This window comes from Haliaeetus leucocephalus, unplaced genomic scaffold, assembly GCF_000737465.1.
Source record: "Haliaeetus leucocephalus isolate CR32 unplaced genomic scaffold, Haliaeetus_leucocephalus-4.0 Scaffold871, whole genome shotgun sequence".
In the NCBI taxonomy this organism is placed as follows: Eukaryota; Metazoa; Chordata; class Aves; order Accipitriformes; family Accipitridae; genus Haliaeetus; species Haliaeetus leucocephalus.
The window spans coordinates 4538779-4561736 of NW_010973307.1; the positions used below are offsets into that span (position 1 = coordinate 4538779).

Genomic DNA, 22958 nt, shown 5'->3' on the forward strand with positions numbered 1-22958 from the left:
AGCACCGTTCCCAGCTGCCATCAGAGCCGCCTCGGTGACTCAGCAGCCGTGCTGAAAGCTCCCTTATTTATTTAAACGGCTGCTCCCCGCTCGGCTGAGCATCCCCCTGCAGCGATGCTGCCGCTGGGCCGGCACCGGCTACTGCTTGGCGAGGAAGAGAGCGATACCCGGCACCCCGAGCCCCCCGGTTTGCTCCGAACGTGATGGCTTTGACAACGTGGGCTCTCGGCCCCGCTCTGCGGCTCTGTGCTGCTGGCCCTGCCTGCTCCTGGGAGATGCTGCACGTGGCCGGAGCAGGTACCTTCTCCCCACTTTGCTTTTCCCTGGGATGCTGGCTTTGGATCTCCTGGGAGGGGGAAGCCGCTCTGGCTGCCGATGACCTTCGGTGTCATCTTTCTATTTTTTAAATCCCTTGTGCCAGCCTGGACCGGAGGAGTGCATTGCGGCTGCAGGGTTTTGTCCTCGCGGCAGGATGCTGCCTGTCGGCGCCTTGCTCGGGGCTCGAGCCGTGGCTGCGGTGCTGGTGCGAGGGTACAAGGTGCATGGGGTCGGCGTGGTGGGTGCTAAAGGAAACTGGTGTCTGGAAGAAGGAACGTCTGTCTGAGACCCTCGTTGGGGGGTTGTTGCTAGCCCCGGCGTTAGGGTTTGGTGCTGCGAGGGTCTGGGGGGTCCCGTATAGACCAAACACGGGGCTGATTTCAGCCCTGGCGTCAGGACCAGGCTTGGGTTTGTTGCTCTCTGGAGAGCCCTTGGAGGGGGGGAAGTAAAACAAGAGAAAATCTTCCTCTTTCTTCAAGGTCTGTGTCATTTTTACTCTGCTTTTTTAAGGATTTATGGTCTCCCTGTCTGTGCCTGTATATGTCTGGGCTGGGCAAAACCGACAGACGGCAGGGGTTTGGGGCAGGAAAGTTTCTCTTGGTTTCACGTAAGCAGAGTAAGAGAGACCCTTTCAGTGCCCTGCTGCAGGGAGCTCAGCCCTCTCACGAGACATCAGAGAGTCCCCCAGAGACACCGCGCTGTAGGAGGGCCTGTCCTTCTGCTGGGCCATGGTGGGATCCTGCCCGCCGGTGGCCTGACGTGGCTTTGGGTTGAGCAACCTTCCTGCCTTCCCCGTCCGGACCATCTTCATCCTCCTGCCCCGTGGGACTGATGGGTCGCCTGGTCCCCTCTCCTGGCAGGCACTTTGGGTCTTTGTCTGTCTCCCGCTGCTGCTTTCTTTAGGTGAGGCCTTAAAAATCTCCTGCTTCTGGAAGAAGAGGTTGTGTTAGGTGAGAAGGAAGGCATTAGATTTAATTATGCAGTTATTATTGATGGGATCCGTGCTGCGTCTGCTCTTCGGTTTCATTCATCAGGATGAGGGTGGTGGATTGGGAACACGGCTGGTCTCTTTGCTCCTTTCCCAGGGCTAGGAATGTGCATTAATCCTGAAAATACTCTAAAGTCACATTTCTGGAGGTGAGAGAATTGCCGAGGAGGCTGCAGGAGGTGGAGGGGACCTGGCTTCTTGGCCAATGGGTTCGCTTACAGGGAAACTCTCCAGCTATTTTACAGGGAGAGCTCATGGCCCGTGCTGAGACGTCGGCAGGGATGCGTGGCCTGGCAAGTTGGGATAAGTCACGCTGCCTCGGCTGTCCGGGGCAAGGGGAATTTATTAAGAGGATTCAGGAGATCATCAGACGCTCGTTTGTGTGAATGGCAAATGAGAATTTATTAAGAGGACAGATTAAAGGTACTTTGGAAAAAGAGCAAAATCGATCGAAGGCAGCTGAGAAGGGAGGAGGGAGGGCAGCAGACAGGAGACTTAGAAATAAAATATTGGATAGTGGGAAGGTGCGGGGGGGTTTGCAGGGAGAGAGCGAGAGGTGGAAGGAGCTCTTTGCCACCGCAGCGTTGCTGGGAACGGTGGGCCTGGGGACGCCAAAGGGGACCCCAAAGCAAGCGACAGCTTTCAGGTGGGGTGGGCTGCCTCCCCCGCCGCGAGCGCCGGCCGTCGGAGGCGAAGCGCTCGGGAAGCGAGCGAGGAGATGGCGGGAAGCGAGCCGTGCCAGCGCCGGGAGCTGGCGCGGGCAGGCGTGAGCTCATGTGTTCCAGCGGGAGAGGTCGCCGGCTCCCACCGGCGCAGCCTTTGTCCCCCCAGCTTCTGCTTCTCGGCGGCGGTTGCCAAAAAGCAGCCCCGAATTACTCACGCTTCCCCGGGCTCGCAAAGGCTGGTGCTTTGGGGTGGCTGACACCGGTCTCCTCCATGGGGTGCAGTGTCCGAGTAACGCCAGGCCCCGGGGAAAAAATGCATTGTGCGGGAGCCGGGGAATGCTGGCGTGCAAAGCCCTCAGAGCGGCACTGGGGACGGTAGCGCCTCTGGCAATCTCTTTTTTTTTTTTTTTTTTTCCCCTTTTTTAAATAAACAAACTGCAGATATTCATCAGTGGCTGGTAGGCAGGGCAGCGCTGGTACAGCTTTACGCAGGGGCATGCATCGGGGTGGCATTGCCCACGGATGCTGAACTCTCTGGTGCTGCAGCCGTCCCCGTGCTTGGTGCGTGTGGGAGCACGATGGATGCTCGAGAGCCCACCTGGAACGCCGGCCGTCCCCCAGCCGAAGACGGAGGGGTCCCTGGCTGCTGCGGAGCGTGTGCTGCAGCCCTGAGAAAGAGGATATGGCACAGGGAGAAATATCCAGGTTGCAAACGATCCCTTCCTCCCTCGGCAGCTCCCCAAAAGCAGAGCAGGGGATCGCAGCCACGTTTGGGATATTTAGCAGCTAGGGCTAATTGCTTTGCTCTGAGTTGGGATGAGGCTGATGCCTGCCTGTGGAGTTGCCGCTGCGAGGGGTTTTGGCTCTCGGAGAGGCTGCATGGGGCACAGCTTGTGCATCAGGGACAACCTGCTGAGGCCCCTCAAAAAGAGAGGGTGGGTATGGTTGTGTCGGTGTCCTGCAGAACACCAGGTCGCTTGGTGCCCTCCTTGGTCCAGCAGCCCAAAGGTAGGGGGGCAATCGAAGGTGGTTTTGGTGTTGCTCAACAGCTCAGCTTTGGGGCTACAAATGGGAAAATGCATTTTCCTTTCACAGCCTTTATAAGATGCTTTCTCTTCTTTTTCTCTCTTGCTGTCTCCAGCAGTCCGTGCTCTCTTTATCGCTGCCGGCTCCATGGGGAGCGTGGGGCAGGGTGTAAGCAGTGTGTCCTCGGGTGAGTGGTTGGAGGAAAGAGGTCTTGGTCTGAGGAGATGCAAAAGAGGATCTTGAGAGAGAGAAAGGCACAGATTTAGGGGAACTTTGGACATCTTGGTCTCTGGGGGCTGTTTTCTTGGGTGAGAAAAGCAGATAACCCTGCAGTCCTACGTCAAATGATGCTGGTCACCAGCCAGTTCCCTGCCTCTCAGCTGTGGTTTTCTTCCCTTGTTTTTTTTTGCCTGCAAAAACTCTGGGATGTTGTCAGCTTGGTGCCGTGTCCTCTTCTTGGGCTTCCCCACTGAATCCAAGGATATGTTTTCCACCAAAGGCACCTCCACACAGGGCTTTGCCCTGGAGCTGAGGATTTTGTCCCTGCTGACTGGCTCTGTCTTCTCTCTTCCAGGTGTGTGCGGCTGCTGCGGTGCCCTGCGTCCTCGCTACAAAAGACTCGTCGACAACATCTTCCCCGAGGACCCAGAGGTAAACGAGGCACTGCTTCACGTGCCGAAGCTCCATGCTGCACCGTGTTGCGGCTCTCCTGCAGCTCAGGTTGCAGGGATGCTGAGTAACCTGCCCAGAAATGGCTCCTGGGAGGCGGGCGATGCTTTGACTCCATTCCACCGTGCCTGGAGGGTTGGATTTTCCTTTAAAGCCCGTTTGTGAGCAGAAATACAAAAGCAGCTCCTCCAGCCACATCGGCCTGGAGGGACAGGCTTCCTTTCCCAAAGGTGCCGGGAAGATGCTGAAGACGGATGGATGGGAGGATGGGGGACAGGACCTGAAGGCGTACATCCTTCTCTTTGCAGGATAAGGAAAGCAGCTTCTAAGAGTGGGGGTCTCTTGAGGCCTCAGCCAGGCTTTCAAGCTCAAAAGCTGCTTATGATTCCAGGATGTGGGGAAGCTGGTTCCCTGCTTGCTGCCTCGCTGAATTAGAGATGGGGGATGCCCTGCCAGCTGCTCCTGGAGCATCCCAAATCCGGTCTCTTTGTCTACTTCTCACAGCTGAGATGCGAAGGCAGTGGAAGAGGGGTTCCCGGCTGGGGGTAGCAGGGCTGGGATTACCCAGGGAGGCGGTGAGCGCCTGTTTTGTCATGGCGCTGGCAGCAAAGCTGAACAAGAGAGGAGGCTGCTGCTGAGCTATGCGGAGAGGAGGAAGCACCGCAGTTTTCCAGGCTGCGGGGGATTGGGGCTGGCAGCTTGGCACGCTTGTGTTGTTTGGCCTCAGTAGTGTGGAGGTGTTGATGTCCCTGTCTGCCCCTGTCCCCCTCGGTGCTGGGGCATGGCTAGGGGCTGGCAAATGGTTCTCATTGTATTTACAATGTGGGGTGCTCAATGGAGGCTTGCACTGGGGTCACCCCTGGCTGTGGTGCATCAGAGAGCCCTCAGCTAGGCTAAATGCAATCCTCATTTGCCTTCCTTTGTGTACAAGGTGTGGGGAAGCACTGGGATGGGACTGGTGTGCTCCAGACCTCTGGTATTGCTGCCAAGGTTTGCTGCAGAGATGCTTATGATGTTTGCCGGTTCTGGGTGTGAGGCTGTGACACCCTGCACTGCTGTCTTTCAGGATGGTCTGGTGAAGACCAACATGGAGAAGCTGACATTTTACGCTCTGTCTGCCCCAGAGAAGCTGGATCGCATCGGTGCCTACCTCTCCGAGCGGCTAATCCGAGATGTGAGCCGGCATCGATATGGGTAAGGACTGGGAGGCTGTTTCAGCCACCCCAGTGACTGGCATAACGATGGACCACTAGACAGTAGCCCGGGATCAGAGAAGGGGGAGAATGTGTGGGGCACACAGCTCCTGCACGCTGCAAGGTGTCCTGAAGCTATGAGCCTGCTGCAGAGACCTGAGCATGTTCTGCCTCCGAAAGTGAGACATGGGAGCATGCAGGGATGTGCAAACTCCTTGCAAAGTTGCAAGGGACCAGGCAAGCTGGGAGCCATGTAGCATTTCCCTGGCATCATGCTGTCCATGCTTGAGGAGTCTGCGTGTGTCTGGTGTTTGACCGCAGCAGCAGGACTGCCATCATCCCTCCAGACCATCATCAGGAGCCTGTGGCAACCTCCTGGCTTTTGAAAGCCTACCGTGGCTCTTCCAGAGCCAGATGGAAGTCTAACTAGGTGTGGGCAAGCAGCTAAACAGGGTGGCCTTGGCTGCAGCTTGCTGGGAGTTATTCGTGACAAGCTGGGGTGTGTTGTACCCCATGCACATCACTATTGAGTTATGGTGACGTGGCAGAAGTGGGAGCAAGGATTAGGGGCAGCGCTCTGACGCTTTTCCAGAGACCACATGATGGGGATGCGTTGGGCTGGATGGGGACTGCTGTGTTTGCTCTGTCCGACTTACCTGTGTGGTCCTGGCAGGGCCCCATCCCTTCGTCTTCCCTTCCCGCATCGCTTCCAGCAACGCTTTGCCATGTTTACTGCAAGGAGAGCAGCACCCACCTGAAAATAGCTGACTGCCCTGATTAGAAATGCTGGGGGAGCATGGCAGGGCTCCTTCCCTTTGAAATAGTTCCTGGATTGATTCTTGTTGTCTCCTGAACAAAGCCGCGGCAGACAAACACAGCTCAGCTTCGTGGTGCGAACTTCAGTCTGCCTCTTATCCTGGGGGAAGAGAAGCCAGCAGCCTGCCTAAGAAGTGTTAAAGTTGAAAAACCTTCAAAGCCTCATCTGCATCACCCGTCATCGGGAGTGACAGGACATTCAAAGCTCTGCCTGATGTTCTGTGGTTAAGCGGCTGTTAACAGGCTCTGCTTGCTATGTTGGGAAAAGAAAGGCTTTCAAAGATTTTTTTGACATCTAATGACAAGCCTCACTGGGTGGAGGGGGGAATATATTCCTTCCTCCACCGCCTGTGCATATAGGCACGTAATTGGGTTGGAGCACTAGCTGATTTTCAAGGTCTAACTTTGAAATGCCTTAAATCGGTTTGGATCAACCTTTCTTTTGTAGGTCAGTGTTGGCTGGAGCAGAAGGATTTGCCCCGCTGCAGACACACAGCCGGGCTTTGAAAGAGTGGCTGAGCATGTAGGTTCCTGTCTCCTGCGTGTAAGATGAAGATAGCCTTGATTTCAGGCCTGTTGAGTGTCATCTTTTTGTTACTTTTATTGCTGAAAGGAGAAAGTGCTCTTGTTTGAGTTTGCAGAGATGCAGCCCACCATCTGTAAGAGGATGGTTGGGGTAGGTCCGAGGTAACAACTCCACAAGTGTCCCTTTTGCCTCTTGGTGGCCTGTGTCCAGTTGTCCCCAAAAAAGAAGCCATGCTGTTGCAATAATATTGGGCCACAGGAAATTGTTTTTACCCTTGTTTCCTACGAGAAAGGAGCTTGATGCTTCATGCTGGTCATTGGTCACCTCTTCATATCATTTTACCCTCTGGACCAGTTTTAACCCAGTTTGACAGATGGGTTGGAGCTTCACAGATCCAGGAATAGTTGGCTTCTTATTTTCGCGGTATCTGGAAGAGCTGTAATGGTGTCTGAAGTACAGGCTGCAGTCTGAGCTCAACCACGTTACAGCACACCAGAGAATCTACTCAAGACTGGAGCCAGATTTCAACAGTTCTGGGTCCTCAGAAGAAGGGATCGATCTTGCTGTGTTTTACCAACTGGAACCTGGAAGTCCAGGGTTTATCAGACACCTTTTTCTCCCCGAGAGGGCAGTTGCCTCCCCAGCTCCCTTTTAACGTGCAGGCAGGGCTGGCACAAGTAGATGGGCAGCTCCTGCCTGCCTCGCTGCTGGCCAGCTTGGTGCTTTCAGGTTTCCCTCTTGCAGCACAAGCTGGTGGCTGCTGTATGCCACCCAGGCTGCAAATCTGGCCGTGCAAGGAGCTTGAAAAATGGAGGTTAAAGGAGGAATGCGCTCAGTGCAAAGAGATCTGTGCTTGCCACCTCCTGCTTTTGGCTGTGGCAGATTCTGGGCTTGATGTGAGCTGCTGCGATACAGATTCACAGCTGCACGGAGAGCAGGAGTCAAAGGAAGGTGGTAAGGAGCTGTAAAGTTTGTTTTGTTACCAGTGTCCAGGTCCCAGGTCCATGTCAGGTGTTTGGATACCTCAGAGGTCCTGCAAGAAGAGCTGGAGCTGTCAGACTCAGTGCAATCACCATTTCAGTTTTTTGTGTATTTTGGGCAACTCCAGCTGGAATAAATGTCTGCTCAGAGTAGTCGGAGGCTGGGGATTGCTTCTTCGCTAGGCTTTATGCACACAGTGGGCAACCAGCAACTGGAGGTCAGCGTGGTCATTGCACAAGCAGGCCACCCAGGGGCTCCGGCCACCGCGTTGGTAACAAACCAGATGCTGTCAATGCAGAAAGCACCGCAGGACCAGCCTGTGAACAGACTTCGGCAGAGCCAGCCCGAGCAACTGGTCCAATGTATCTTGGAGATATGAAGCAACACCCAACAAATTCTTCAGTTGCAGCATAATGAGCTGGCCACCTCTGTAATGGGCACCTGATTGGGACTCATTGCTGGGCACAAGGTTTTCCAGCTTCCCATCAGAAGCAGGAGTGTCACAGGACTGGTTTAATAAATAGCCTGGAAGATGCACTGTGGCAGCTTGCAGCGAAGCCAGCTGCCAGAGGGTCGTCTGTGGGTGAGCTCAGCCTGCTTGGGAGGGATGGAGAAGGGATGCGCTGTGCTCAGGGAAGCCCTCTGCATGGCCCAGGGACCCGTGACGGGTGCGTCCCCTCGTGCTGCTGTGTTTGAATCAGGTTCTGGGCTTCCCCTGTCCCTCTTCAGCATGCAGAGCCAATACTGAGTAGCAGAATCCCGTCCCTGGAGGGATCAGGGACGAGGTAATCCTGGCGTGGGCAGTGCTGCATCCTGGTCTGCGCACTTCTGGAGGAAACCCTGCTCACCCCGGGAGCTCTGGGGTGATGTGAATATGCTTTGCAGGGTTGCTTTATTGTGTATCTAAGCACGGCTTTTCTGGAGCACATCAGTCTAATTCTGTGTTCTCATCCTGTCCCTCCTCCCTGGCCAGGACCAGCTGGGTCTGCAAGAACGGTTGCCTGTGATGCTGAGCCCACCCTGTACAAAGCCCAGTGCTCTCTCACGGGATGCAAAGACCAGTTCAGGGCAAGGGAAGCCACAAACGGTGCGGGGGGAGATGCAAGGTGTTGCTGGCAGCCTGGGTCCTGGGGCAGCTGGGTCTTTGCTGGGGAGCAGCCCACACCATCTAAAAATATCCCAAGGGTATTCTGAGTGTAAAAATTTTTCTCCTTGGGTTGGCCAGGGCAGGAGGTTGGCATTTTGCTGGTGGGCACCCAGGTGGTTTGGGAGAGGGGAGGAAGAGGAGGGATGGCTGCAGGCCCATGCTGCTGTCGGGGAGTGACCCTGGCCTCTGCCCACTCCCAGGTACGTGTGTATCGCCATGGAGGCACTGGACCAGCTCCTCATGGCCTGCCACTGCCAGAGCATCAACCTCTTCGTGGAGAGCTTCCTGAAGATGGTGGCGAAGCTGCTGGAGTCAGAGAAGCCCAACCTGCAGATCCTGGGGACCAACTCGGTGAGTAGGAGAGCACTGGGAGGTGGCAGCAGCCTGTTGACCCTGTCCTCTGCTTTCCACCCTGCCTGTCACCCCTGCGTCTCTGGAAATCTTGTTGGGAAAGGACGGGGAGAGCTGCAGGGGAGGATTTATGGTGTCCCCTCTCGTGTGTCCTGCCATGCGTGAGGTTTCTGAGACCCTGGCTGTGCTGCCCGTGCACTGTCCCTGCTGTTTGCTGTCTGTGACCAGTCGCTGGTCTCTGATCTCTGCTGCCATGCCTTCCCTCTCTTGAATTCAGCTTTTCCTAAATGAGCCTGAGGACATGAAGGCTGTCAGCAGTTTCGGACAATAGACTAACTTAGGAGGTGATCCGCATGGATTTTGGGAGCTATTTGTATTCAGAAAAGGGCTGGCTTAAACAGAGCTGCTGCTTGCAGTAAATGGCTTAGCTGGACTGGGGATGTGTCGGTCACAGACATAAAATAAGGGGAAAGGAGAAGCACAGATGAACGAAGGTGACATCCTCCCGGCATCCAAACTGCTGATCCTGACTGGCAGCCAGCAGCCACTTATGCATGGCCTTTCTGCTGTTTTTTACTGGGAACACTGGGTGTACCTAACACCCACGCTTGCGAGGGCTCTGCCGGTGCCCAGTAGCTTGGCTTGGACAAGCAGCATCTGTCCTTGCTTCTTTCTAAGAGGGGATTTAGATGGAGATGATCATCCTGCAGACAGGAGGGTGAACTGGGTAGATGCTCTCTCAAGCACCTGGGAAATGCATAGAGAGCTCAGCTCTAAGCTTTAATTCTCTGCCGTGTGCGATGCGGAGAGGGACGGTGTTAATGCTTCTGCTGACGCCTCCTGGACAGGGTAGCACTGCATCCTGCGATGCTTCTCTCCTCCAGGAACCAGCACGGTCATGGACACGGGGTTGTAAATGCTTCCGCCGAGGCACGGGCAGCCGAGTGTAGACCTTTCACGCCCCGTTCTCCCTTGCAGCTAATTGCTCCCAGCTGAAAGCGATGTGAGCTGCCCATTGGCAAACCTATTAATCCACAGCCCTTGGAGAAGAGGGAGGATTGATGCCTCAGTTGAAACCTGCTGCTGACAACAGCTTACCGTAGCATTTTGGTGTGGTGATGCTGCTGGAAGCCTCGGATATGCTGCAGGGGCTGCCTGGGAAAGCCCCTTGCAATGGGAGCAGGGTCTCCAGGCAGCACCCACGTCCCTCTGCCCAAGGGTGGCCCAAGCTCCATGGGAGACCAGAGAGATGCCACTTCCACTTGCTGTCCAAACCTCTTGAGACGTGCCAGAGCTGCCTGGATCCGTCCCAGTGGCAAGCAGCTGGATCTCTTACTAAGAAAACACCCTATGTTGCAGTGCAGCCCTGCCTGCAAACACATGCAATATCCCCTTGCCCAGCCCCTGAGCTGTTCAGGAAATGCTGGGGTTGTCCCAGGGTCCAGAGGGACCTGGGGTGGAGGTAGGGTTTAAAGCTCAACTCAGCCAGCATCTCCCTATTCCTGGCTGCTCTCTGGACACTCCTCAGGTTCTTGGTGCCTGAGCAGAGCCCTAAATCCACTGGAACATGGCATGGAGCTGTGCCTCAATGGGAGCTGCTGGCATGGAGCTGGGGAGGGGACAGCCCTTGCTGCAGGGGCTCACGATGCCACAGCAGAGGCTTCAGCGTACCAGCCCCAACACGGACATCCTCAAGTGGGAGGCACTGGGTCAAGGCGAGACAGAGCCCTGCCTCATGTTTCCAGTCTGCAAACCTCCCGTGTTCAGGCACCTGTGGAGAGGAGAGATGGTCCTGGACCATGGATAGGTGTTTCCTTAGTGCTGCTGTCACTGCAGTCAGGAACCAGGAGCAGGTGTTTCAATGAGGAGTCCAGATCAGGAATGATGGTTTAGTGATGCTTTGGGGTTTTTTGCCCTCTCCAGCATGGCGGTATTCAGAGGGCACATAGCACAGAAAACTTGTGGGCTTTTATAGAAAAGTGAGCGATGATAATGAGACACTTCTTCCTATATCTGCTAATGAGGAATGTGCCTCAGGCTCGTGCTTAATTAGAGGGTGCTGTCTCAAGCAATCTTCACAATAACGGAGCTGATGGCAAAGGCGGGAGGAGGTTGTTTATAGAAACCTGCTCCAAGTGAGTCATTCTCCGCGGTGTGAAATCTCGCCTGAAACACATCTCCCTCCTCACACAGAGCCAAGGTGTTGCGCTGCGGAGGGGCTGATCCCAACCAGCCCGCTGTGCTCCACAGCCACGGAGCTGGAGGCGGCAGCGAAAATCCACCATCCCGTGATCGCTATAACCCCATCCGATAATCCCTGGGGTGAACATATGGAGCTGCAGCTTAAATCCACTTTGGTTTCTCATCCTTGTTAGGAGGCTGCTGGGCAACCTCCCCGCTTTGGGTAGGAACCATCTAATTTCCAGCTCGATGTCATTCCTATTTTATTTTTCCTTGAACCAACACTGATCTTTCATTTAAACAGCTCTTCCCCCACCTTGATGTTCATCTGCTAATGTATTTATGTCTGATGTATTTATAGGTGGCAGCGTTATCCCTTGCCAGCCGTTGTTTTGCTTCTCCAAGGCAGCCACACTCCTCGCATTCCCCCTGCGCTTGCTCCCTGCTCGTCCCAGCCATGTTTCAGTTGGAGCTTGTCGGCTTCAAGCACAGGAGCCCTGAGCTGCCCAGCCCCGCACCCCTTCAAACCACAGCAGAAATAGTGTTGCATTTCAATGTTTTAAACTGTTTTCTCAGTGGAAATATGGCGTGAAGCTGCAGAGCAGTTTTCGACTGGGACGCGGTGCCCATTGGTGAAAATAAGTCACTTTCCCTGAAGGATTGATGCCTCCTTTCCTGCTGGCCCAGCTCTTGCTGGGTCATTTCCATGTGTCCTGGTGCTGCTTTTTGCCATTGGGCACAGGTTGGCAGCAGGACCCGCGTGGGTATCTCCCCTAATTGCTGCATGGTGTAGCACTCTTGTAGGGGCAGCGAAATCTTGGAAGAATGAAATAGTCTGTGAGCAAGCGGCAGAGTCCTAAAAATGTCCCATAGATGGAAGAAGGAGAGGCTTTCAGGCTGATTTTTCTCTGTTCTTGGCTGCTTTTTACAAGTTCGGGCTCTGCTGTAGGCTGCAGGTGAAAAATGGGTGCAGAGAGGGCAGGCAGCTGCCTCCAGCTGTTGGCAGATGCAAACACTGTGCCGCATCCAGTGTCACTGGGCATGGTGGCACCATGCGAGGATGTCTGTCCCCTGAGGACAGAGGTGAGCAGGGCTCGCTGTGCCTGGCAGCCGCCCGGGGAAGGCGCCCCCGGGGCAGAGAGCTGAACCGCGAGCGCTGCTGGCGTGGGTGGGTGGGCTGGCATCCCCTGGGCCTCCACAGCTTCAGAATAAGGAGCGCTGATGAGGTGGTCCTGTTTGGTTGCCCGATGGCACGAAACGAGCTGCTGTCATTGGCACGGGTGTAGGATTGATACCTGCAGGTACTGGCTGCGGAGAAGCCGTTTCCTTCTTTTATTTCACGATGCTTCTTGGCCATGGGATGCCTGGGACAGCTCTTCCAGAGCTGCCTCAGGGAGCCCCATTACTGCTCTTCACTCTGAATCCTGCCCTTGCCTACGGTTACACGTGGAGTTGTCATAAGCTTAAAAAAACTACTTTGTGAGCTGCCTGGTACAGAGGTTCCTTATATAACAGCCCTGCATTTTTCTGGTGAGTAAGAGGAGTTTATCAGTTGGAGCCAGTCCCTGCACTCTGGGAGCAGTTCTTGGCAGGGCTGAGCCGGCTCCTTTCCTTGCACAGAGCCAGCTTTTGCAGCTGACGTTATTAATAGCCCGGCGCAGCGAGTGCATGCTAATCAGCGCCTGTGTGATGCGCTGGGACGGGCGGACTGGCTTTGCCAGCAGCGGAGGGGCACCGGTGGGTCATTTGCCTGCTGCTGTCCTGGCAGGGCTGGATGCTAGCAAATGCAGAAAGCGAGAAGTGAGAAAAGCCTGCAGAGAGGGTTGGGGTAAAGAAGGAGCTCCCGTGCAGCATGGCATCTCCAGAGGGTGCTGAGCACCCTACGAAATGCCAGGTGGACAGGTAACCCCGTGGAGGTAGGTTAGGTTCTCCCAGCTGGAAGAGGAACCTAGTAGTCCTGATGCCTTGGCCCAGGACAGCTTGCCTGAGTGATGTGGGATTGCTCAGTGCGACCGCAGAGCTTCGTGCCATGCTGTCGTAAGCAATGGGGCTGCACCGGCATCGGCACCGCTTCGTTGCTCTCCCAGTGTTGCTGGCTAGCAGTTAGCAGCTGGGGTGGTTTTGGGGATTGCTTGGACAGGGAGCATCCTCTCCCTTCATTGCATGCCCATGCAAATGCCCTCAGCTGTCCCAGCATGCTGAAGCAGATGCAGCACGGGAGCATAAAAGCAGCCAGCAGCTTTCTCTGCCCAAAGTCTTGGCAAGCAGCTGCTTATGATTTGCTCTGAGTAGGATGATAAAGCACAGGGACTCGCTGGCACGATGCTTGTCTCAGGCCAAGGATAAACCTCGTCCGTTCACAGCACCGGGCACTGTTGCATGGATACAGGCTGAATGCTCTGTATGTTCCAGCCAGAAGCTGATGCCTTGGATTTTGTGGCAGCTTTTGTGCTATTGAGGTTTCATATATTTTTTCTTTTTTAAAGCTCCCCCTGTCAGCGTGACTGGATGAGTTAAGGTTCCCCCTTCCTGCCCGACCCTTTGTTCCCATCTTTTCATGAATAGGCTCTGGAATTCAGAGGAAAGCTTGAAAACATGTTTATCCTTTCTTCTTCCTTAATTCTGTCCCTGAAAGCTTAAAAGCCAGATCTGCTGGTCAGCTGGCATTTCTGGCAAGCTCCACGCCTGTTGGCGTGGCCATGCTGGAAGGGAGCAATGGGACCTCGTGCTGCTGGGTGCTGCGGGTGAGATCTGGGATGTTGTTAAGAAGCTGCTTGCAGTTGGTTTCTCCACTGGCATTTCCAAGGCTGTTTTCACCCCTGCAGCAGTGTTTGGGAAATGTTGGCTGGGTTTTGTGCTGTCTGGGAGGATGGAAAGAAGCTGGGGGCAAATTTATCCTGTTACGAGTGTGTGCTGCATATTAGGGATCCCTAACTCAGAGCCTCATTGCACCCCTAAATGCCCTTTACAGGGTTCTCTAGGGGTTGCGGTGAGGTTTGCAGCATCTGCAGCCAGGCCTGGGTGCTGCTGGAGCTCGGTGGGGCTGCGCGGTGGCAGGTTCCCGCTTGGGGACCCCAAGTCCTGGGTGCAGCTGGGCAGCCTGACTTGTCATCCCGAGCACACGCTGAGCTGCTGTAGTGAAGAGCCCTGTGTCACACTGCTGAAGCCCACGAATGTTTGCTGGTTTGGAGCAGAATTCTAAGAATATTTTTGCCATGCCCTCTGAGCTGACGCCCTCTTTCCTCTCTCCCAGTTCGTGAAGTTTGCCAACATCGAAGAGGACACCCCATCTTACCACCGCAGCTACGACTTCTTTGTCTCCCGCTTCAGTGAGATGTGCCACTCCAGCCACGACGACCTCGACATCCGGACGAAGTGAGTGCTGCGAGCGGGATGTCCCTGGCCCCGATGGCTCTGAGAAGACGTCCTGGGGGGGCTTCCCTGTGCCCCCAGCCTCTGCCTTTCCCAGGGAGGTGCCTGCTTTTGGGGACAGGTTGGATGTGGGCTGCACGGATTGACTGCTTTGTGCTGTGATGGAGATGCTCAGTGATTCCCCAGAGCTGGGTGCGCTCAGGCTGCTGTTCTCTACCCTCCCTTATTTTCCAAGCATTAAACCCTTGACTGTATGGGAGGATGAAACAGGAGCCTAGAAAACACAGTGCAGCTCACGTCCAACCTCTGTTGCTGTGTGGGATATTGTGTGCGGCATTACACGTGTATGAGAGAAGTTGGTTTGCATTTGCTGTTCTGAGAGCTGGGCACCTGTGCTCACTCTGACCACAGCTGGTGACAGGACAAGGGACAAACGTGCCCTCGGGCTTCCAGCTTCTTTTCTATGGCCAAAATGTGAGCAGGTAACACCTGCAGTTTGCCCGTCACAGGGCTGCCTCAGTGCATCTTTAAGCATTTATCATCTTTGCTCCAGGGCCACAGCCCGCGGACAGCCGGAGCTCGGAGCAGGAGGTAAGGAAGTTATCCAGACCCCAAAAGGAAGGATGGTGAGGATGGGAAGAGATCCCCCACTCTTAGCAGAATGAATGTTGACTCAAAAACTGCCTCCTGCAGCCACGTGGTCTGTTATTTTCCACATTTAAGGGCGGTTACGTCTCTCTAGACAGCGTTGAGGACTGACTTGCTTTGCCGTGATGGGAAATGTACCCCGGGGGGATTAATTACGACTAAAACAGACAGATTAATGTTGTTTACTGCTGCCAAGGCCAGGCCTGTCAGTGGTGTATTTAAAAAGACCCGGCACTTGAAATGGCCCTGTGAGGCACTGATGGCATAGCACCTGTGGCTCTGGGCAGGAGGCCACTGCTGCCAGAGACAAGTTTTAAGTAGAGCCCAGATGTCAGGCAGCATTAGAGCACATCGTGTTGGTGCTGTTCCCGGAGCTGCTGTACCAGGGACCGGTTGTCTTGCGGGTGGGTGAAGCCCTGAGGTTCGCCACTGCTTGTGGAGGCTTGTCTCCAAGGACCAGGCTTGCCTCCTTTTAACTCTGCAGACTCACAGGGGTTTTCTTCCTTAATAAGGAAATAATGTCGAAGGCTCATTATTTTCACTTGACCTTCAGGGCACTGGTGATGCTGGCTAAATTGCATGGAGACTGGAAGAGAGAAATTCTGCAGCTCCTGTAATTAAAAAGGAGTGCACTGTTTTCCTGGGCCCTTGGTCCCGCTCAAAGCTCATTCCTCAAGAATTGTGTCTCGGTCAGGTTATTGCCTTGATCAGATCTGCAGAAAGTGTTAGGGACACCTCAGAGCCGGTTATTTAATGCATTTATTTCTGCAGATAAGCATGTACTGTCTTTCTCAGGCATTAACAGTGGGTGTTGAGGGGCTGGTTTCAGACCTGGGAATCCTGCTGTGTAGGGAAATTTTTATTGATGACTTTATTAACTAGAGCAGAGTCAGGATTTTCGGACCCAAAGGGACGCAGGTGTCAAAAAGCACCTAGGCTTCCCTAGCATCCAGCATCCCCGTGGGTGCAACTCAGCTCTGCAGCTGCTGGGAACGGGAGAAATGGGAAAACCCTCCATGCGTGCCACAGCCAGAGAACGGAGACTTGCTAGAGCCAAAATCAATTCTTCAGAGAGCCCAGGCTTGCCAGTGCCACCTCTCCATCTTGGCTAGTGCGTGCCGTGGAGATGTGCGGCTGCTGCTTGCCCTGCGGCCTCCTGGGAAAGACGGTGGATGGGAGCTGGCTGCTGCTGCCAGGATGATTTTTAGCTGGTTCAGAGCCTTTCCCGCTCGCATCTGTTGGGCTGCAGGAAGCCATGTCTCTCGGGGATGCGAGGCAGTAGGATTGCCTTGGGGTATACCAGGCCTGGAGCTGGGATTGAGAGCAGCCCTGAGAAAAGGATTTGGGCTACTGATGGATGAAAAACTGGACATGAGCTGGCAATGTGCTGTCGCAGCCCAGAAAGCCAACCGTGTCCTGGGCTGCATCCCAAGCAGCGTGGCCAGCAGGTCGAGGGAGGGGATTCTGCCCCTCTGCTCCGATCGGGTGAGACCCCACCGGGAGTCCTGCGTCCAGCTCTGGGGTCCTCAGCACAGGACAGACATGGACCTGTTGGAGCGGGTCCAGAGGAGGGACACAAAAATGATCCAAGGGCTGGAACACCTCTGCTGTGAGGAAAGGGGCTCTGAGCAACCTGGTCTAGTTGCAGATGTCCCTGCTCATGGCAGGGTGTTGGACTAGATGACCTTTAAGGTCCCTTCCAACACAAACCATTCTATGATTCTATGATTCTACAACTGGGGCATCAGCTGCACGAACCCCTCCAGCAGTGCAGAAGTCAGTGTCTTCTCTCCAACTTCCTGCACAGCTTCATCCGTATATATATATCTGTATATAAATGTAAAATAACGTATGCTATATAGATATGTAGCATTTTGGGGTCAATTTGTTCCCTAGGATCCGGATGTCTGGCATTAAAGGCCTGCAAGGAGTGGTGAGGAAGACGGTGAACGACGAACTCCAAGCCAACATCTGGGACCCACAGCACATGGATAAAATCGTGCCCTCACTGCTCTTCAACTTACAGCATGTAGAGGAGGCTGAAAGGTGAGTGCTTGCTGCTGCCGTGACCTATCTGCTCCACCAGCAGCTTCAGGGCCCTGGGACTGCTTTTGCCAAGGTTTTGCAAGGCAGAGGCATTGCAGGCTGATTTGTGCCTGCAGCTCGTGAAAAATGCGGCCAGTGGCTAGAGGGGAGACCCTGTGAGTATCTCACTGAAGGATGCTGCAGGTGGCAGGAGCTCTGCACGTCACCCGGTGCTGTGAAAGTTATTGCTATCTTGGCCACTGCAGGGCACCGAGGCTCCCGTGGAGCAGAGCGCTCTCTGCACTGTCGCTGCAGTTAAGGCATGCTGTTTGCAAAGGCTCTGAGCTGCCCATTCAGTGGGTTGACCTCTGTGAGGGATTCCTGCTTAAACACTACCGAAGCAGTTATTTTAAAGGCAGGCAAGAGGAATCTCAGGAACCGAAATATGTCTTTGCTCACTGACCCTCCATTCTTCCAGTGTAACCCCCTGCTGGCTGTGTGCTTGCCACCAGCTGGGTGTTTGAAGGGGAGATGCTTAGCTGAGAAGAGCAGAGCAGAGAAGCAGGCCTGAATTCCTTCTGGGATTTTCCTTTTGAAGGTTAAGAGAGATGTGGCAGCCCTGGGAAGCTGGCTTCTGACCAGATGCCTTTTCCCTTTTTCTTGTAAACTGAAGCATCAAGGTGATAAAAGCATTCATGGTGTTTGTGTGATGCCAAACAAGCCCAAGTGTGGAAAAAAGGGATGGATCTCCTCTGGGGTGTGCGTGTTCAGGGTGACTTGTGCCGGGCTGTGACTGCTTTGCTCTTCCTCCCCTTGGAAGCTGTGTTCACCCTGGGAGGACGTTATGTGCTGCATCCTCACTGATGGGATCCCTTCCCCTCCAGCACCGAGCACCGTGATCGTCATCCCAGTCCCGGGGACGCAGGGGCTGTCCCTGCTGCCTGGCACAGGCTGGTGCTGCAAGCGGGGCCATCCTGGCACGTCCCCCTCCTCTGCAATCCGTGCACCCGTGCTTGCTCTCTGATCTGGCTCAAATCCAGCAGCGCTTTATCCCTGGGCTCTACTGGGATGGAGCTGCCTGGCAGGGTGACGTTTGACTGCTGTGGGGTGGCTGTGGGCTGTGTGAGGGGTAGCCCACGGCCCTGCGCAGCACGGGGTGCGGGCAGATGCCAAAACCATTTTGCTCCAACCCTCCCTGGCCGGGTTCTGTGCCTCTTCTCCCCCACTGCTGCCACACACTCAACGCCGCTCTCATCGCCCTCCTCTGCTTTCACAGCCGCTCCCCCTCCCCGCTGCAAGCCACCGAGAAGGAGAAGGAGAGTCCTACGGAGCTGGCAGAGAGGTGCCTGCGGGAGCTGCTGGGCCGAGCAGCATACGGCAACATCAAGAACGCCATCAAACCCGTACTCATGTAAGTTGTGCATCCCTCATTTTTGGCACAAAGGAAACTGAGGCACGGGGAAACAGCTAATGCGGGCCAGAGCTGGCGCAAAGGCATAGGCTCCTCTGGCTCCCCTCGGCACGGCGCTGGAGATGGGAACTTGGTTTCAGGCTGAGCTCTCATTTTTGGATGCAACGAGGAATATAGCATGGAATAGATAGCTGTCGCTGAGAAAAGTCACCCGGGAGAGGAGTTTGTGTCCCTGCCCTTGCCTGCAGCATTTGGTTCCTGCTGCTTCTGGCTGTCCCTGGCACTTGCTGCTGCTTTGCACCCCTGCAGGGTTTGTGGGAACAACAGTTACTTTCATCTCCATTTCCATCTCTTTCCCAGCCACCTGGATAACCACTCACTCTGGGAGCCGAAGATCTTTGCCACTTGCTGCTTCAGGATCATCATGTACTCAATCCAGGTGGGGAGCTGGCGGGACTCTGGCTGGCGGCACCGGTTGGGGATGCATGTGCATGCTTGGGAGCATCCGTGTCTGCCTCCACGCCTGGGCTGAGTCAGAGCCGCCGCCGCATTGCCGCATCCCGGCGGCGCCGAGTCCGAGCGCTTGCAATGAGCTCGGCCACCAAACATGCCCCAAAATAGGCTGGAGACAGGTGCAGCCCGGGTGTATGGCAGCGTGGGCTGGGGGCCCCATGGGTATGTGGGGAAATGGCTGATACGTGTTAGTTAACCTGGCTGTGCGCCAGCCGTACGTGTTTTAGGATGCTGCTCATGGAGCTTGTATCTCAGTCCCGGGAGCGATTCCCTCCCTCTCAGCGAAAAGCAAAGCCCTGCTGAATCAGACGGGCTAGCAGCATGCTGTGAAACACTCCAAAGGAAGCAGTTGGGCTTCCATGGAAAGCTGCCTCTTTCCAGATCGTTGCTGTGTAAATCAACCCAAGCTTCTCATCCCCACGCTGTCTGGGGTGAAACGTGCCCTGGACAAACCAGGCATCGCGACAGCACCTGCAGCCCAGCATCCCCATCCTTAGACATGGGGATTCTCGGAGACAGACCCTGCCAGCCTCTTCCCTTCTCACTGGGGGCTATGGAAATGCAGTTTAGGTAAACCCCAAAGTGATGGGAAGAGGTCCATCCTTTCTTTTTCCATGTGGATCTCAATGAAGCTCTGTTTGCATGGGTCCCTGCATGCTGTTGGGCATGGTGCTGCCTTCCCACCCTGCTCCCACTCTGCTGAGGCTGTCCCAGACCTGCTGCCCCACTTCACCCCTTTGGAAGTTTGCTTTGCTTTTGGGTTTAGCCAAGCCACAGCTCTGCTTGGAGAACTCTTACAGTGAAAAGCAGATCTCTGCCCCCTGCTCTCGTTTCTTGTTTTTAATCCTGTAAACTGACTAAAACCCTTTACAGTGCTACTAGATTTTATAAAATCCTGTTAATGCATATTGGAAGCGTCAGGTCACAATAACTCAGCAGGACCCTTTTGAAGTATAGATGTCTTTGGGAAACCCTGGCAAAAATCGAATCTTTTCTCCCTGAAATCCCCAGGATTAATTTTCACAATTTCCTTACATCTGTACAGCTCTTTAGATCGTTTTTCCCGTGCAAATTGCTCCAAGCTTTTGCTCAGTCATGTAAAACAGGCTTCCTCCAGGTGCCTCCTCTCATTTTGCATCTGGAGCTGTCTTGGAAAGAGCCGGGCAGGGACTCAGTGCAGCTGGGCACACGTGCAGGATTTGTCCCTGGTAGCCGTGTGGGTTACAGAAACGGGCTGTCACCTCGTGCATGCAGCACCCGTGCTGACGTTCATGCTCTCTTCCCAGCCGCAGCACTCCCATCTCGTCATCCAGCAGCTCCTGGGGCACCTGGATGCCAACAGCAAGAGCGCGGCCACCGTGCGCGCAGGTATCGTGGAAGTCCTCTCGGAGGCAGCAGTGATCGCAGCCTCCGGATCTGTTGGTAAGTGAATAAACTTATCCTCTCCATCCATCTCTTCGCCCTTTTATTGCGGTGGGAATGGTGAAGAGGTGCCAGACGTTTGGGCTGGGCTCTGGCGTGCGCCCAGGTGTGAGCTGGTGGTGAGGGATCCAGTCCGGAGCATCCATGGGTGCTTGGGATCTCTTCTGTGCCATTTCAGTGCTCCCAAGCACAACACCCATGCCCATGTGCAGCGACCTAAACCTGGAGGGCTGAATACAATGCCAGCCTTTGCCTTTGTGACAGGGGGCAAAGGGATTTTCAGGGGCTTGCTGTGAATATGCTGAGCTGACGGTGCTCCTGGGAGGACATTTGTCTCCTGTCTTGACCGGGGAAGCTGGCGGGGGCTAAAAGTCACTCTGTGTCTGGCTAAACTGTTTTCAACCTGTTTATGGGGTGATGGGATGCACAAACCACATTGTCCTGTGGGAAACTACAGCCTCCATCTCCACGGGGAAAGCTGCTGCTCTCCTCCGGCGATGCTCCACCGTCTCCCTCTTCTCCCCCCCCCAGGCCCCACGGTTTTGGAGGTGTTTAACACCCTGCTGAGGCAGCTGCGGCTCAGCATCGACTACGCGCTGACGGGGAGCTACGACTGCGCTGCCGGCGTCAGCACCAAGATCATCAAGGAGCACGAGGAGAGGATGTTCCAGGAGGCCGTCATTAAAACCATAGGTGAGGTGTCCCGCCGTGCCCGGCGCAGGCTGCGCTGGTGGGTTTCTGCCTTGTGCCTCTACGGGATTATCTGGGGTGAAACGAAGTCACCCTCACCCTAAAAGCGGCAATGGGAAATGAGGTTTATCTGTTGCAGCGTGGCTGCAAGCGTGGTGGCGGGTTATCGGCAGGTGGCATTGCAACCCCGGCCATCCCCGGCAGAGCTGCTGTGTGCGGGCAGAGTCGTGTTTCTCCCTGGGTAGGAGACCCCGAGGAAGGGAAGGAGAGGAGGGAAAGAGGGCAGGCGGCAGCCTGCCGCAGCCGCTGAGGATAAGGATGCACCAGCCCCAAAAAACGAAGGGGTAGAGGCAGGGGTTGGCATCTCTCAGCCTCACCCTGCCTCGGCCTGGGGCTGCCCCACCTGGGAGGCGTTTTGGCAGGTCTCGAGTCGCCCTGAAGGTAAAGCTGCCTGCGGGTGCCAGATCCAGGCAGGGCTTGTCCTATCCCAGCCTGGCTATGGGGGTCCGACAGCCAGCTTGGAGGGGGGCAGGCGGGCAGACCCCATGGCACTGGGTGCTTCTGGGGACGGTGGGCTACGCCTTGCACGCTGCCAGCTGGCTCTTGTCCCCGCAGGGTCCTTCGCCAGCACGCTGCCCACCTACCAGCAGTCTGAGGTGATGGTCTTCATCATGAACAAGGTGCCGCTACCCTCCTCGCAGCAGCCCATCGAGGCTGGCAAAGCTGGGTGAGAACGGCCGCCTTCCTCCCTCCTCTTGCTCCCCCCTGCCCTGCTCTCCCTGCTGCTGTCCGGTGTGTGGTGACGCGAGTCTTCGAACGCGGGGCTGAAAGTGCCGAGGAGCTCCTGAAACTGTTCCCACCTTGAGGTGGCCTTTGGGGACAGAGTGGAACATGGGCACGTTATCGGAAAGGCTGAGCATCGGGAGCTTCCACCGAAGAGTGAGGGAAGCTGAGCAACGTGCGATCCTTGTTTAAAATGCTTTGCTGTCTGCTGCAAATGTGATGACAAGGGCCCCTTGAAACACTGGAGCATCAAGGGGAAAAGGTGTTTACAGGCAGTGGTGCTGCAGTTGAAGTCTGTGTTTCTTAGGGTACCTGCTGAGAGATTCAGCTGTCAGGAGCTCAGTCCCAGGGTGTCGTCCAAAACTAGCCAGGAACTAAAAATAACATTCAGGGGAGTGACTTTGGCTGTCTCAGGGCAGTGAGGTGGCCGCTGGTGAGGGAGGGCTGTCTGTGGCTTTTGAGAAGCTCGTGTATGGCTTCGTGGGACTGGCTCCTCATCGCTGCCTTCCCCCGCTGGCGCGTGGCCCCTCTGAGCTGCCTCTGAACTTTTATTAACACTGAGCAGGAGGTGGTATTTATACCCAGCGGTGGAGGAAGAGAAGGAAGGGAAAACACCCAAACAACATAATTGCTGAAGAAGTGTGGGAACAGACCATGAGAGCTATTTGGAGCGAGGGTATCAGTGCTGAAACATGTAGGTAAGGAGCAAACAGATTTTCATGCTATATTTATCTTCAAAGTGCGGTCAGGCTCTTCCCACTTGTCTCTGATGGGAGAGAGATTTTGCTGGCTGATAGGAGACACGCTCTGCTCCTCACTCACATGGGGGTAATTCCTGATGCCTGCGTTCAATCCCAGTTCACATGGCGGGAGACAGACTGGGTGCTGTGTGCCCTTCGGCCAGGGCAGCTTTCCTTGCTGCAGGAGCAGAACTGGGCTCATAGCCCCAGGATGGCAGTCGCTTCTCAGTGCTGGGCTGGCTGTGCCAGGCTGTTTGTCACTGCTCCTTTATCAGCTCCCCCGGGAGCTCCACATGAGCTTCCTCTGGGAGAGTTTTTAGATCTCATCTGACGCTGTGTGAAGGATGGTGCTTGCTCTGGGTGTGTAGGTGAACCAGGAGTTTGCAGAGGAGGTGCGACCTGCAGTTCAGCTTATGGGGATGCTGCCATTTGCAGTGTAGCCCAGTCCCTGGGCAGAGGTAGGCAGCACAGGCAGTGTGTCTTGGGACAGCCT

The 22958-nt window shown here is 55.2% G+C and overlaps 1 protein-coding gene across 1 annotated transcript in view; it reads left to right on the forward strand.

Annotated features, from left to right (window-relative positions):
• The first annotated feature begins 203 nt into the window (after window positions 1–203).
• The window catches only part of EFR3B (EFR3 homolog B (S. cerevisiae)), a 30209-nt gene continuing 7454 nt past the window's right edge, over window positions 204–22958 (forward strand). The window contains exons 1-11 of the mRNA XM_010583177.1: window positions 204–297; window positions 3572–3648; window positions 4733–4860; window positions 8530–8680; window positions 14115–14236; window positions 16778–16927; window positions 18183–18317; window positions 18678–18756; window positions 20117–20252; window positions 20784–20945; window positions 21558–21669. Of these exons, the coding sequence (XP_010581479.1) occupies window positions 204–297; window positions 3572–3648; window positions 4733–4860; window positions 8530–8680; window positions 14115–14236; window positions 16778–16927; window positions 18183–18317; window positions 18678–18756; window positions 20117–20252; window positions 20784–20945; window positions 21558–21669 (1346 nt within the window). The remainder of the gene's footprint in view (window positions 298–3571; window positions 3649–4732; window positions 4861–8529; window positions 8681–14114; window positions 14237–16777; window positions 16928–18182; window positions 18318–18677; window positions 18757–20116; window positions 20253–20783; window positions 20946–21557; window positions 21670–22958) is intronic.